The sequence below is a fragment of the Eptatretus burgeri genome, chromosome 3, assembly GCF_056783735.1.
Source record: "Eptatretus burgeri isolate ZD-2024b chromosome 3, Ebu_testis_v1, whole genome shotgun sequence".
In the NCBI taxonomy this organism is placed as follows: domain Eukaryota; kingdom Metazoa; phylum Chordata; class Myxini; order Myxiniformes; family Myxinidae; genus Eptatretus; species Eptatretus burgeri.
In genome coordinates, this window is record NC_140963.1 from 102,979,339 (window position 1) to 102,994,886 (window position 15,548).

At 43.5% G+C, this 15,548-nt stretch overlaps 1 protein-coding gene across 10 annotated transcripts in view; it reads left to right on the plus strand.

Moving 5' to 3' along the window:
* Positions 1–15,548, plus strand: part of LOC147030560 (growth factor receptor-bound protein 10-like) — a 250,037-nt gene that overhangs the window by 208,043 nt on the left and 26,446 nt on the right. For all 10 annotated transcript variants that reach the window (XM_085874741.1, XM_085874749.1, XM_085874740.1 and 7 more), the window contains 7 exons: positions 11,259–11,333; positions 11,524–11,661; positions 12,413–12,523; positions 13,274–13,369; positions 13,645–13,725; positions 14,406–14,522; positions 15,072–15,141. In XM_085874741.1, coding sequence (XP_085730867.1) covers positions 11,259–11,333; positions 11,524–11,661; positions 12,413–12,523; positions 13,274–13,369; positions 13,645–13,725; positions 14,406–14,522; positions 15,072–15,141 — 688 coding nt within the window. The remainder of the gene's footprint in view (positions 1–11,258; positions 11,334–11,523; positions 11,662–12,412; positions 12,524–13,273; positions 13,370–13,644; positions 13,726–14,405; positions 14,523–15,071; positions 15,142–15,548) is intronic.

Below are 15,548 nucleotides of genomic sequence, written 5' to 3' on the forward strand. Positions count from 1 at the left end.
ATGTAAACTTTTTCATTCACTTCAGTAGTTGTACCGACTGCTAAAAAAAAGAAAATGTGTTAATTTGTCCAATTTTGACATCACTTGACATTCTGCATGTTGTTCATATGACCGATCGGCAATCGCTAATCGCTTATCAAGCCAGCCATTCCTTCTCAAGCCAGCCATTCCTTGTCAACCATTTCTTTGAAGGGCTTGCTTGAGTGCTTAAGCCACTTGGTGAGTGCTGTATAATATTCAGTCACTGAATATATCAATTGACTTGAACAAAGATCAGGGCCCATTCACCTGCGTTTCACCACGCAGTGCCTTGTGCGGTGCATCGTCAGTGCCTTCCCCTCCCCCTCCCCTCATGCTGCCTTCCCCTCACCTTATGCTGTATTCCCTTCTCCCCTTACCTTCTCTTCCCCTCAATGCTGCCTTCCCTTTCCTTCCCCTCACACTGCATTCTCTTTCCCTCACACTGCCTTCCCTTCCCCTCCCCTCATGGTTACCTCCTCCCAATCCCCCTCCCCTCTCCACCCTCCCTGCCCCCCTTACCATGGACATCTCCTTGTAGTTTCTGTGTGCTGTTTTAACATACACATTTAGTTCAATCCCGTACTAACCCCCTCCCTTCTCCACAAGTCCCTTTACAAAACAAAAGTTGAGAACCCCTTCCCACACGCTTACCTCCCCAGTTCCCCCCTCCTTTCTCCCCCATCCTCCTTGCTCCCACCACCGCCCCCAATCCTCCCAGAGTGTATATGGACATTGGGTGAGGCGTCACTCTCTCCACCCCCCTTCCTCGCTCTTCACCCTTTCCTAGCTCCCCCTTCCTCACCACCTCCTAACTCCCACACCACACCCCTTCTCCCTCCTCACTCCCTACTCACTTTCCCCTTGTCCCTCTCCTTCCTCCGTCGACGCTCTCCTTTCCCTTCCCTCTCTCTCCTCTCCTCTCCTCTCCTCTCTTTCTCTCTTTCTCTCTTTCTCTCTTTCTCTCTTTCTCTCTTTCTCTCTTTCTCTCTTTCTCTCTTTCTCTCTTTCTCTCTTTCTCTCTCTCTCTCTCTCTCTCTCTCTCTCTCTCTCTCTCTCTCTCTCTCTCTCTCTCTCTCTCTCTCTCTCTCTCTCTCTCTCTCTCTCTCTCTCTCTCTCTCTCTCTCTCTCTCTCTCTCTCTCTCTCTCTCTCTCTCTCTCTCTCTCTCTCTCTCTCTCTCTCTCTCTCTCTCTCTCTCTCTCTCTCTCTCTCTCTCTCTCTCTCTCTCTCTCTCTCTCTCTCTCTCTCTCTCTCTCTCTCTCTCTCTCTCTCTCTCTCTCTCTCTCTATCTCTCTCTCTATCTCTCTCTCTCTCTCCCTCTATCCCCCTCCCCCTCCTTCCCTCGCTCCTTTCCCTCCCCTCACTCTTCCTCACCCACCCCCCCCATCCCCTCAATATTCTTGTCAGCGAAGCAATGGGTTGTATTTGCTGGTATCTAATAAAAGTTGCTTCATGAGGTGGTGTAAAAGAGGGTACATTAACTTCCAAATACATGGTTTGTGTTGTTTTTTTTTCATACAGCCTTTAAAACTTTTATTTTATTTCAATTGACATATATTTGAACATTGTAGAATGAAAATCACCTTGTTATCCACTAGCAAAAAACTTCAGTTTAGCAGTAATTGGCCAAAATTATGCGCCGCCTCAACCAATGAATTTTTCCGCTGCTCTGAGTCAGGAATAGCAATGAGCATCTGAAAAAATGGTGGTGCCAAGTGATGCAACGACAGAGCTTACTTCGTCCAAAATATCTGTTTGCTCAGTGCATCTTTTTCTCAAAGATCGTTCCAAAATTGTCAGTTTCTCCAAGAAGAGTTGGCAGAAGGTTCAGCTCTAGACTGTTCTGTTTGACCCATCGGCTTTGTTTGGTTGCCATTGTGCCTGTTATTCAAAGGTCACGGAGAAAGTTAATATCGATGGTGCTCGGAAATGCAAAGGAAGAGTTGAAAAAAACCCTTCCTATGTCCTTTTCTCACGACTGCATGGGGTACCATGTTGTAGTTGTATGAACTCTCCAGTTAATAATAATCATCAATTGTCTTGTATGTCCATCATTAGGCCAAGAAAATGGAATTTCTGCTTGTTTTTTGTTTTTTGTTCTGTCACAAATGACCGATGGTCTTTTGATATTAGTTTATTACTTGTGAAATTGAAGATTCATAAGTATATTCATTCCCTGAGTATTTTGTCTGTTTCGTTGTCAGTCTCCGACAGGTCGCAATTCTAAACCAATCTTCATGTTCACGAAACTTAACCAACCGATAAAGATAGTCAAATATGGAAACATTGTTTTGACATCAATAGGTCAAAATGTCAAGGTCACATAAATCGTCAATTTCCATCCAAATGACTTCATATCTATACATCTATATACAGTATATTGTTACGAATTACGCGGTTCGGACGGCCACGCACGACCGCTTCAGCCCAAATGCAGTCGCGCGCCCGCCGGAAACCGGAATTCAGTCGTAGCCTTCCGGATAACCCCGAAACCCCGCTACGGGTGCCTTAACGCACCATAAACTTATCAATATCCTGTCCGCGTGGTACAGGGTCAATCGCCGAATCTCGATATACATAATTATCCACGCAGACAGAAATACCGAGAATTTATACCTCGACAGAGACTTGTACGGAATTAGCCGCTAAGCGCACTCGTCCCGTGTGCGTTTTGCCGAGCGGTTTTAAATCGCCAAGTTCCGTCGGACCAAATTATCACATTTATTGGCCTTAATAGCCAGTTAACATCCCGAGCGCGCCGTGACAGTCAATGGCAGAAAATGACGCAACGAGCAGGTTGACATTCAAACCAGGGGGACATTAATTTTTATACAGCAGGCAAGCAATCGATGGGGGGAATGGGAACAAGACACGAGCAAAAGCCTACAGCCGATGTATTCAATAATGTACAGTCATGCACTCAATCAGTTCTACTTATTCAGACAAGGCGCCACAGTCTTTCATACAAAAACTCAGGAAAAGAAAAGGGCTCACGAGCATTTATTTTAAATTCGGGAGCCTGGTTGACCGAGGGCCTCCGAGAGGCCGCGCAGGTTACCTGGCCGCCCCAAGTGACGGCTCGAGGGTCTTCGGGTCGGCGACCCCTGTGTCTATGTTTCACCTGGGGCGTAGCAAAATGCGCCAGTCGCTTGAGCGGCTTGAGCAGCTTGGCGGGTGGCTCTCCTTGGTCGCTTGGCCTTCCCCGCGGCCTGGTTGATCGGGCCTGGCCGACGACGCTTCAGAGGAGCGAACGGGCCTTGCTCTCTTAGAGTTGATGCTCTTTCAGGACCCGCTCACTCCTCAGCGTCGCTCGACCGACTCAGGGCCGTCTGCTCGGACCGTGACGTAGCTTGCTCGACTCCGGCTGTTCGACGTGCTCCGTCTCCGACTGTACAACGTGCTCCGTCTCCGGCTGTTCAACGCGCTCCTTCTCCGGCTGACGACTGACGACTCTCCACTGACGACTGCCCCTGGCGACTTCTCCCGTCTCCCAATGACGACTGCTTTTGGTGACTAACAACGCCAAAACTCCAACTCCAACTGGCTCTGCCGATTCACTTCGCCCTTTTTATAGCCCGAGGGGGGGGGGGGCGAAAAGCCGCTCCCTGAACCTTCACCCGAGACTGGCTCCACCCCCTTTCGAACCTTCAACCTTCATCCCTGCAGGAAACCCCACCTCTTACGTCACAGGGTGATTTTGGGGGAAGACGTCTTTTTGTTCCAAATATGTAAATCAGCCGCTTCGCGGCTGTTTGCACACAGACGGTGTGATGTGGCTTTACTGTTGTGCCGCGTGTCCGCAACCAACGGCATTTTTTGGCTGTCGAGGAGGAGGTGATGGTTTTATGATGTTTGTTTGAAGATGATGGCATTCCTGTTGTTCGGGGATGATCGGGTTTTTGTAGATGTTGTTAAAATAAAAGATAGAAAAGAATAACACCACCTCAAAGATTCACAGCCCGGCACACGAACAAATCCCTTTACACATCGGTGGGGATTCTAACCTAAAACACGTACTTATCGAAATAACTGATCTCTGGGGAACCTGAATGGTATTTTGTGAATTTCCACAACCAAAACAATATACTGTATGTATATGTATGTATGTATATATTCTTCTTCCTCTTTCGGCTACTCTCCTTAGGGGTCGCCACAGCGCATCATCCGTTATGATCCGCATAATGATTTGGCACAGGTTTTACACCGGATGCCCTTCCTGACGCAACCCTGGTCACCTCTTACAACACAGGGATATGGTACATCTATTCTAACCGGGGCATACACTGGGCCCAGTACACTGGTACTCACTTCGCTGACCTCGGAAGGATGACAGGTTGAGTCAACCTCCTGGTGTGTATTAATTCAAGCGGCCAACGGGGCTTGAACTCAGGACCTTTTGGATCCCAAGCCGCGACCCTAACCACTATGCCAACATCAGGTATATATATATATAGGTATATATATATATATATATAGGTATATATATATATATATATATATATATATATATATATATATATATATATATATATATATATATATATATATATATATATATATATATATGAATGAATGACTCATCCACATCTCTCACCTGTGAATGGAGGGAACAGCCAATCAGCTCTCACCTCATCGACTACACCCAGGTGGCTGGGATTATATAAATGATTGACCCCTCCAGGGAGAGAGGTACTCTCACAGGCTGGGTACTCTGCAAGGTTGAACAGAATTTACATATTGGGTTATTGAATTGGTTCATCAATCAAAACCGAGAAGTATATTGCTTTTGAGGTCAAAAGGCCAAAGCTCAAGGTCACGTAAAATCAATTTTCATCCTATTATCGTCAAATTTGAACAAGATTGGCATGTTGGGTCACAAACACAAATTATATTGATTTAACTATTTTGACATGTTAACGTTTTACATGACAACTATTTTACCTCGCTCGAAGAGTACACGCCCGACCCGCGATCTTGCTCCAAGCATGCAACGCGTTCTTCTGACGCATATCTTTATCTTGGTGGTGTATGGGCAACTGACAGCTCTGTAATGGCAAAAAAAATAATAACCCGGGTTACGTACATGAAGCAAAAACATACCTTCTGCTTATGATTCAAAACATCTCACTGCACTGGAAAATGTGGGGACTGGAATACTGTACTGCACACGGTGGAGGTGGAGACTTGTAATACCTTCCCCCACCTAGAGGCGGCGCGACACGATACACATTTACATAGATAATTTGCATCCCCCACTTTCACCCCCCCCCCAAGACCACAGCAAAGATTTTTAAAAAAACAAAAACACCCCTATACATTAATTGGGGCCATGCTGATCCTCTGTAGCAAGTATGGATGAAATTGGCCCTGGACTGTAGGAGTAGCACGACACACACACACACACACACACACACACACACACACACACACACACACACACACACACACACACACACACACACACACACACACACACTGATCCGTGAATTATAATAACGATTATAATGAAATGGGACTATTTAATCATACCTCATTAATTTTTCAAGATATTAAATTGAAACGTACACAGCTTAGCTGTATTTATGTGTAGTATCTGTGAGTAAAATCTGGTCAAACTTAGTCAAAGGTCAAGGTCAAGGCCATCTAAACTATGCAAAATACCTCTTAGGCTGCAATTACAAAATGTACAAGCAACATTTGTCATGCACAATATTCCATCATGTAAACCACTTGATACGTCGAATTTTCAAAACTGCCAAATTTCTGTTTCCATGGCAACTTTTGTTTAATTGGATATTACAAGTACCCTGCGATGCACAGCATCTTTCTTGTTCATTTGTTCATTCATTCAAATATAAAAGACCGAAGGTTCATGGTGGAACTTGTACACAGTACTGGCATGAACATAGAAGAACATGATTGTACATACTCAGGGATGTGGTTCCACATTTCAGAGAATAGGTTGAGGTGACCAGTTAGCCTGAATTTGGGAAGGGTAACAAAGTATTGGTTTGCGAGCTGAATGCGTGGAGTAGTCGGTTTCATGAGATACAAATCGTTTGGTGGAGTCAGACAAGAAATGGGGGAATTTTAAAAATAAATAAAAAGCTCCTTCTCCGCAGACCTATCTGAGGTGGGATAGGAGCGAGCCTTGCAGCAATTCCTCCTGTTGAGCCACTCCAATTAGCCTCAAGGTCTTGGACTACTCTGCTTCTTTTTTTTTCTTTCTTCTTTTTAATAAATGGTCTCAGCTCGTGGAAAAGCTACGACACAGAACAGACCAGGGCACAACATAACAAAAGGAACAGCAGGAGAAAGGGGAAACACAAATAGCATGGCGCAAGGAGAAGGTAGATGGAGATAGACAAACAAGGGATGCGGGTAACGATGAGTGTTTGGGTAGAATGCAAGTGGTGGACAAGATGGATACGCAATCCAAATTTTGGGAGGGTGGGGTGGTTTAATGGATGTAGAAAATCATGGCCTGAGATGGGGGATGACCTGAGATGGTGGTGAACAGCAATCTTGAAATCGGGAGAGAAGAATGAGATTGAAAGAGCATGGAAGGCAGTTCCACAGGTGTGAAAGGAGAGGAATAAATCAGTGGAGGTGAGCTGTGGTCATGGATTTAGGCAGTTTCACTCGTCGGGGGTTGCTGGTGGACTGCATGCATCCTGTAGATACTTGGGGCAGAGGGAGGGGGTACAGAGCATGGAGAGGGCAGAGGATGCAACACCAGAAATAAGGTGGAAGAAAATTGAGAGATCACTGACTTATCAGCGATGGCAAAATGAGAGGCCCATAGACTCGACTCAGCTTTATCGTGAGAGATTCCAATGATCTTGAAAGCCTTAAGCCTGTATCTCACTGGGCTGCGACAGCTCGCGACTAGTTGGAGACACCAAATTGCGATAAAACAGCGATAATTTTCACTTGGAATCACACTGAATTTATACTAAAACACATTTGCATATGTCTCACGAATATCGCACGAATGTCCCACGAACTTCCGGCTAAATTTGGGATGAACTTTGCCTGGAGTTCGCATACATGTCACACGACATTCGCGCGACGTTCAGGTGACAAAACTGAGATTTTTTGGCACATGCAACTGTCGCGCGACGGTCACACGACGGTCGTGCGACCATCGCGCAAATGTCGTGCAACAGTCGCACGACAAGTGTGCGTGACAATTGAGAAATCGGGACCATATATATATATATATATATATATATATATATATATATATATATATATATATATATATATATATATATATATATATATATATATATATATATATATATATATATATATATATATATATATGAGGCCTCTCCCTTCCAGCAATCATATTGTCAGTTGGGAAACGAGTAAGAGAGTAAGTACCTGACTGAGTACTACAATGGTGTGGGAGCTGTGCCCTGGCAGAACAGGATGGTGGGATTACAGGAGAATGCTGACCAAGCCTGATTGTTCAAAGTGTTGTTACTTGTCAACGTTGCACCCACAAACATTGTGTGTGACCCAATTGTTCATTTGCCTTGATAGGGGCTTGTGGGTGTGACCATATTATGTGTGTGATCTAATTTATATAAAAATATGTGTGACGTGATTTAGGAATGATGGGAAGGTGAAAGGAATAATGGGAAAGTGAAAAGTTTGCATTGAAGGCCATTACTCAGAACAGGAGAGAAAGAGGACAGACAATGATGGTTTTGCAATTTGGACTATGAGGTTTTTTTTTTAGGTTTTTATCTTGCCAAAACGAAGTTTTGCAAGATATGTTTGGAGTCAGCTTGTATGTTTTTTTTTTTGTTTTTTTTTTGTCTGTAATCACGTATAAAAAATTCTGCAGAGCACAGTTATTATCGGAAATTTTTGTAACTTCGCATATCAGAGGCCTATAGAGGTCCCTTTCAGTGCACAAATTTTGAAGGTCAAGGTCAAAGGTCAAGGTCACTTTGGCGCAAATCAGGGGAGTCGACGAAACCCTTATTTTTTGAGTAATTTTGATCGGATTGTCTTCAAACTTCATGGGAATATAGGTCATGGTCTGGCGCTCAGCTGATTAATTTTTGGTGGCGATTGGCCTTGACCTTCATATGTTTTTTTTTTTGTTTGTTTTGTTTTTTTTTTTGGTCTGTAATCATGTATAAATCACTCTGCAGAGCACATTTGTCATTGGAAATTTTTGTAACTTCACATATCAGAGGCCTATAGAGGTCCCTTTCAGCGCATAAAATTTGAAGGTCAAGGTCAAAGGTCAAGGTCACTTTGTCGCAAATCAGGGGAGTTGACGAAACCCTTATTTTTTGAGTAATTTTGATCGGATCGTCTTCAAACTTCATGGGAATATAGTTCATGGTCTGGCGCTCAGCTGATTAATTTTTGGTGGCGATTGGCCTTGACCTTCATGGTTAGCGCCTGAGGTCAAACATATTTGACCCCAAGGTCAAATTTTCAAGTTTTAGGAACCATATCGTGTAGTACCTCAAATTGAACACCTCGATGAGTGCTTTCTAGATATGTCAAGCTTGAGACATTATGATGTCATTTGGTGATGTTATGAGGCAAAAGCATATTTTTCATGGTTACTCTGTAGAACGATTCTCATTGGAATCTCTCGTAGGCAGATATTCCTCAAGGAGTCGCTCCTGGTGGATAGCAGCTCTCTTCACCTCAGTGTGACCTTAAAGAAGTCACACATGGTCACCTTTTGGCAAGATACGGGTCACCCTGCGGGTGACATTGTTTTTTTTTTTTTTTTTTTAGTCATCTGGATTGAACTATTGTGAATCTATCTAGATTACATTGCATGGATAACATGTGGATTTCTATGTATATATTAAATTGAGTAGACAATACGTTGTGCAAATTTTAGATTAATTTCTTCCGAAAATATTCTCTGTTGAATCGCAGTTTTGTCGCACTCTCAGGGGTCCCAGGACAGATTATCATTTTTTCCTCCAATCAGTCACAATTTAGTTTCATAGGTCGCCAATCCCTCACAAAGTTGTCTCACATTTGTCGCACCTTCTGACTCACGGAAACTAAATTGAGAAGGGTTCGAGACAACCACGATGCCTCTGTGACTATTTTAAGATAAAATTTGTCGCACGAATTTTTTGAACATGTTCAAAATTCCAGCGACACCAGAGCGACGTCCTGCGACTCACGCGAGGAAATTGAGCCACCACTGCGAACGTTTCCATATATTTTGGAGAATCCCGTTCGCATTTTGTCGTGAGCTGTCACAGCCCAGTGAGATACAGGCTTTAGTTTCCAGGGTGTCGATCTGAGCAAGATGTGAGGCAGGGGAGTAAGCCCAGAGGGGAGAGCAGTATTCCATCAAGCTGCGAATGAAAGCCTTGTTTGTAGATAGGAGCTCAGGTGTACCAAGGAAGGACTTTTCATGATGGAGGATGCCCAGTCTGTGTCTGGTTTTGGAGGCCAACTTTGAAATGTGGATATTCCCAAGAGAGAGATGATGGATGAGAGTGAGACCCAGGAGTTTGCGTGACTGAACCTCTTTGAGAGTGTTGTTGAGAAAGTAGATTGGAGGGTTTGTAGACCGGTCCTTTCGGAGAGAGACAGTGAGTGTGTGGGATTTCTCATGATTGAAAGACATATTCCAAGTGATTGACCAGTTTGTGATTTTGTCAAGCTCTGAGTAGAGGGAAGAGGCTGCTGCCTGTCTGTCAGAAGGATGAGAGATGTCACGGCAGAGAGTGGAGTCATTGGCAAAGTGATAAAGAGGATTTTTATGACAGCCAGCGAGATCGTCGATGAATATTCTGAATAGGATGGGGCCTTATGCCTGGTGTTGGCTTAATGGTTCGGGTGGCAGGCTTGGCATCCTCGGGTCCTGAGTTCAAATCTCGCTCTGCCATTGAATTAATACCAGGTGGGGTTGACTCAGCCTGTCATCCCTCTGAGGTCGGCAAAATGAGTACCAGCTTGCTGGGATGATTGAGCCATTTGAGTATCATGCGTCGGAGTGGCGACCCATCCAGGATTGTGCCCAACAGCCCAGGAGACTACTTTGGCAGCACCAACGCTCTGCGCAGAGTATGGTCCAAGTGGATGGATGGGGCCGAGAACACTGCCTTAGGATACTCCACCCTTGACAAGGAGAGGAGAAGAAAGGGTTCTGTTGAGAGCCACACATTTGCTACGAGAGTGGGGGAAGTCAGTAATCCAAGAGTGGAGTTGGCTTTGGATTCAATTGGCAGACAGGTTGGAGAGCAGGGCAGGATGCCAGACTGTATTGAAATCTTGAGATCTGTCCAAAGAGACACCCCTGATCTCATGCCTGATATTGAGGGCCTTAATACATTGTTGGGAGTGTAGAAGTAGCATATCCAAGATGGAGTGACCTTGTCTGAATCAGAATTGATGATCTGAAATGAGGCTGTTGGAGAACAGAAATTATTTTATGTCAACTGCGATGATGGATTCCATGACCTTGCTGATGATTGGAAGTAAGCTAATTGGTCTGAAGTTCAAAGGATCCGTTTTTGCACCGTTATTTTGTAGTGCTGTGATGTTGGCCGATTTCCAAGCAGATGGAAGAAGAGGGTAAAAAATGAGATCTGGCAGCACCGGCCCACAGTGGACATCCATAAGCCATGGAATTGCAGACTAAAATTCTCTCCACCGTTCTGGGCCGAGTGGCCAAGGAATGACGACTCTGCGGAAGATTTGAAGGTCCCTCCCTGCCTCGGAGGCCAATTCAGATGTATGAATACATGTGAAGTTATATGTCATTGGCAGTGTATTGATTACAATGCATTCTGTCTGGTTGTTATTAACTTGGAGAAATCCACACAGGGACTCGGGCCAAACCTCAAAGTAAACTATTTACCACCACTCTCCCAAAGTGGTAATCATTGGTCAGCCGAATGAGTCGGTTATCCATCATGTGCACTGCGTTTAGAACTATTTTAACTGACAGCCTTTTCACCTTAATCCATCTTAATCATGCCTTCAACTCAGAGCTGCAACCTCTTGTGTCCTTTGCCAATCGAAGCAAAGACAACATCTCCACACCTTCAATGGAGCTGGAAGGAAAAGAATATTTGAAAGTCAGGACAGATATTTTTCTGAAATAACTTCTGGCCTCGTAATGGTAGAACAAATCCATTTGTGTCCTCACAGCTATATTAACACTGTCATAGCGCCTCAGAGGTGTCAAATTTGTATATTCTCTCCTTACCTATTTCCCTCTTTCTCGTAGCACCATTTTCTTGATGGAATGGTTTCTGATGGCTCAGATGCAAATGGCTGCATCTCGCACTCTGAGCTTCTGCAGGTAAGATTGTGATGTTCACACTTTATTTGTCTGAAGTTATGAATTCAGGGTTGAGGTTCATTTGAGCTAACACCGAGAGCAGCATCACGGGTAAAGATTATTTTTCATTTTTTTTGAGTCATCCAAATATGTACATCTTCCATATTTGAATGGTCTTTAAGACCAATAACTTTTGTTCTCCTGATGCCAGAGTTTCTTCATGCCTAGTGCCTGCCCTGAGGTACAGGGTTTCCTGCACGTACGTGAACCTGGCAAGAAGACGTGGAAACGAAGTTTCTTCCTGCTCCGACGGTCAGGCCTCTACTGCTCGGTCAAGGGCTCGTCCAAAGTAATGCTGGCCAAAGTTTGGCCTTTTTATTTTGCTTTTGTGCAGTGTGTAAGAGCGCCACTCCTCTTGTGTTTTCACGTGTACATTGTTTTGGTTGAAAATTCCCACGTGCTTTGCTCTGAGAACAAAATGGAACTTTTGGATGAAAATGCCTATCCTGTAAAACCTGTATGGCCATTGGTTATGTGGCCAATCAAATGTTGAAAAAAAAAATCATTTGGTTAAACTGTAATTTTACAATATTCAAGAATCTTGCCGATGCAGGCACCTGTATAATGTGGCCAGGTTCTTTTGGGAGAAGCTCAACATTGCTAAACTTGTTTTCACTAATTATGACTTCCATCTCATTCATACATTTAACATAGGGTGAAAATAATATGCAGGATATGATATGTAAACGTTTGCTTTCAATGTCATAAATTTTTACATCTTTAAAACTATAAAACAGGATAAAGTGGTCACTTCGAGGCTGTGAAAGAACTTGAAATGCAAAGCAATCTTTTCTGGTGATTCATCAACTTGGGAGTAGGAGTTCATCCATGTTGGGATGAGTGGTTATCAATAACAGCTGCTTTACAAGCTCACAGTGGAAATTCATCATGGCTCTGATCCCAGCCACATAGTTTGCCTTGGCATGGCAAATCAGGGCCACTTAGCAATAACGGCATCTATTTTGCTTTGGGTTTGACCGCAATTTTCTCATTTCGGTTCTATTGCCAGTACTATTATTATCTGTTATGCATGTTTCCAGGAGCCGCGGCATCTTCAGTTCTTCGCTGATCTCAGCGAAGACAATATCTACACAGTTTCTTCCGCACGAAAGATGTTTTCCGCACCCACAGAATACTGCATCTGCCTCAAGGTAGAGCAATCACCGTTGACGAGTAGTCTGGCCATTAAATTTCACCTCTGTCAAAATGCTTAGGACTGGCCAAGGTAGAGCCTGCTGCAGTACATGGAAATTTATATCAATGAAATTCCTGGAGTCGCTTGCTTAACTGCCGCCCTCTGCTGTCTGATTTGTTGCATCGCTTTGTTTCACGCAGTCAATGCAACATGTTAGCATTGACTGTGTGTGTGTGTGTGTGTGTGTGTGTGTGTGTGTGTGTGTGTGTGTGTGTGTGTGTGTGTGTGTGTGTGTGTGTGTGTGTGTGTGTGTGTGTGTGTGTGTGTATATATGTGTGTGCTCAGTGCAATATATATATATATATATATATATATATATATATATATATATATATATATATGTATGTATGTACATTCACACACAGTTCGTTTGAATCTCATAGGAGTTGGATTCATTTATATATAATTATTCTCGTGATGTACTGGCCATGAAATATCTCCATGGAAAATGTATTTTGGAAATCAAATGAAGCCAACAAGTGCTTGCACTTGTTAAACGCACAGCAGAGGATTTATGTTCACTCAAACATAATTGTAATGTTCCAATTATTTGGTCAATCTCCTTTCCATACTTGTTAGCTCTCATTTTCCTCTTGATTTGGATGAATTTGTGATATTATGAATTTTAATGCTCATTACAGATTGTTCCCTTTCTTCGGATCACACACTTATTGTCTGCCTTTTTGCCCCCCCCCTCCTGTCCCAGCCCATGCGGAGCAGCAGTGCGAAAGAATTGAAGTTGTTGTGTGCAGAGGATGAGACGCGAAGGAGATGTTGGCACACGTGCATGCGTTTACTTAAGGTGGAGAGAGGAAAAGCCATTGTGGGACTGTATTCTGTCACAAAGTTCAGATAAAGCTTTAACGTGCACTTTTTTTGACATGGTTTCATATTTAAATTTGTGAAATGCAAGTTGTGTTTGAAGCTTTTATTTCAGTGAAAATAGACTTGAAATGGAAATGGAGATGTAGAGAACAGAGATATGTTTGACTCTATCTTGTAATACATTTTTGTATTTTGTTCCCCCCTCCTTTCCCCCCACCCCCACTTTTCCCTCCCCCAAACCCTTTACCACAGTATGGAATACAACTCTACCACAACTACCATATGCCACTATTGCCCCGGAGAAACCTCTCCCAATTCAATGCAGCACCTATGGTGAGTTTGCACAATTGCTTAACTGAGGGATACTTCAAGATCAAAGACAGATATGAATGACCCCCATGGTTCTGGCATGCCCTCTGGTTGTTGTATTGCTGGAGTAAGTCTAATTTCAATGCAATCCAACGTGTTGCTGCTGCACCTGGAGTTGTGTGTTAGCTCTCATACAAGCCTCGACCAAGGTATACAAAAAAAAAAAAAAAAAAACTAAAAAAAAAAAAGAAAACCCAACTTCCCTCATCTGCTCAGTCCCATTCTTCTCTCCAGAGCTTCAAGACAGTTGTTTAACACCACTTCAGGTCATCCCCCTTCCATACTCATGATATGTTCCACCCCAAATGACCCCATTCCCAAGCATTCCCTTTTTGCAGTCTGTTGTGACCCCTTCCACCCACTTCCCTCACCTCTTTTTGTTTGTTAGTTATCAGTTGGTTTGTTCCTTTTCTGTTTCATCCCCGCTTTCTCCTTCCCGTTCTTGCTGTGTTTCATTCAGTTTATGCACAGCTTGTTTACACCCATGTGTCCTCCCCAAGCCCTTGATCTCACTCCTCTCACTCTCACCTCTGTGCTGCTGTTCATGTTTCCCCCTTTCCATTTTGGTCCATTACATTTTGCTCAAGCTCTTCCACATTATATACCAAAAAACCAAAAACACAATTGCTGTGTGTGGATGGCAGAGGAGCATCTCGGAGAACTCACTGGTGGCGATGGACTTTTCCGGACGCAAAGGGAAGATCATAGAGGACCCGGATGAGGCTTATATGGCGGCCGCTATGGAGGGGCATCTATGGAGGGTGAGCTGTAGCCCACGGAGTTTTATCAACCATTTGATACCCCGTGCCCAAAATTGCCAGATTTCCTTCATTTAGCAGATTTCTGCGTTTTTTTTTACCCTTCACAATTGGTCACTTGTCAAGCCGAATTATTAATTAATTTGTTATTTTCTTGTTGAAGTCATGACATTTGCAGGTTTGTAGTTTGTTAAAGTTTTTTTTTAATATCTTACCTTTTTTTTACAACTGTAACATTAATTACTTTATGCTAATTTAAATTCCCATTGGCCTGTCTGATGTACTGCACATCGGCTTGTCAATAACCACCAACACAATCTTTCTGACATTTGGAAGTTACGATGCAAGAAATTTCAATCTTTCTTTAAATATTGAATTTAAGATTGCTGAAATTTGAGAGAATTGGCACACTGCACATTTTATGAGGGCCTCAAGCTGCTCCATGCGTCTGCTGCAAGTTTGTTCACCACCTCTTTCCATTTCATACATCAATCACCAGCCGTGCATGCACTCCAACCGCTGACTTATATTCCTCATACCGCTCTGTTCCAGAAAAGAAACTGTCCACGACTTGCTGCGATGGGAAACAGCTGCACAGCCCAGCAGGCCAACATGAGCACAGGTGGGGGAGAGCAAAAATTAAACAATTTCAGTTGATGAGACTTTTTTTTACTCTGTTTTTTTTTTCCCCCTCCAGTTTATTTTGGTGGGGGAGGGGGGAAGGTGAGTATGGTGAACCTGTCTTAACTTTCCTACCTTTGCCTTTTGGTCCTTCCTTCACCTCTCTTAGTATATAAAATGGGAATGTATTTGACATCGAAATTCCTTCCCTCCCCTCACTGTAATTGGCATAAAAATCCCTCCACCACCTGCAATGTAAATGGCATCATACCAGATGACTCTACATCAATAATTTTAACTTTGTTCTCATAGGGTTAAAATGTCGGATGCTGAAAGCCATTCGGGATGATGGATATCATCCAAGCTGTACTCTCATTTAGCATGACTGATTAAAACATTTGGTTTGTC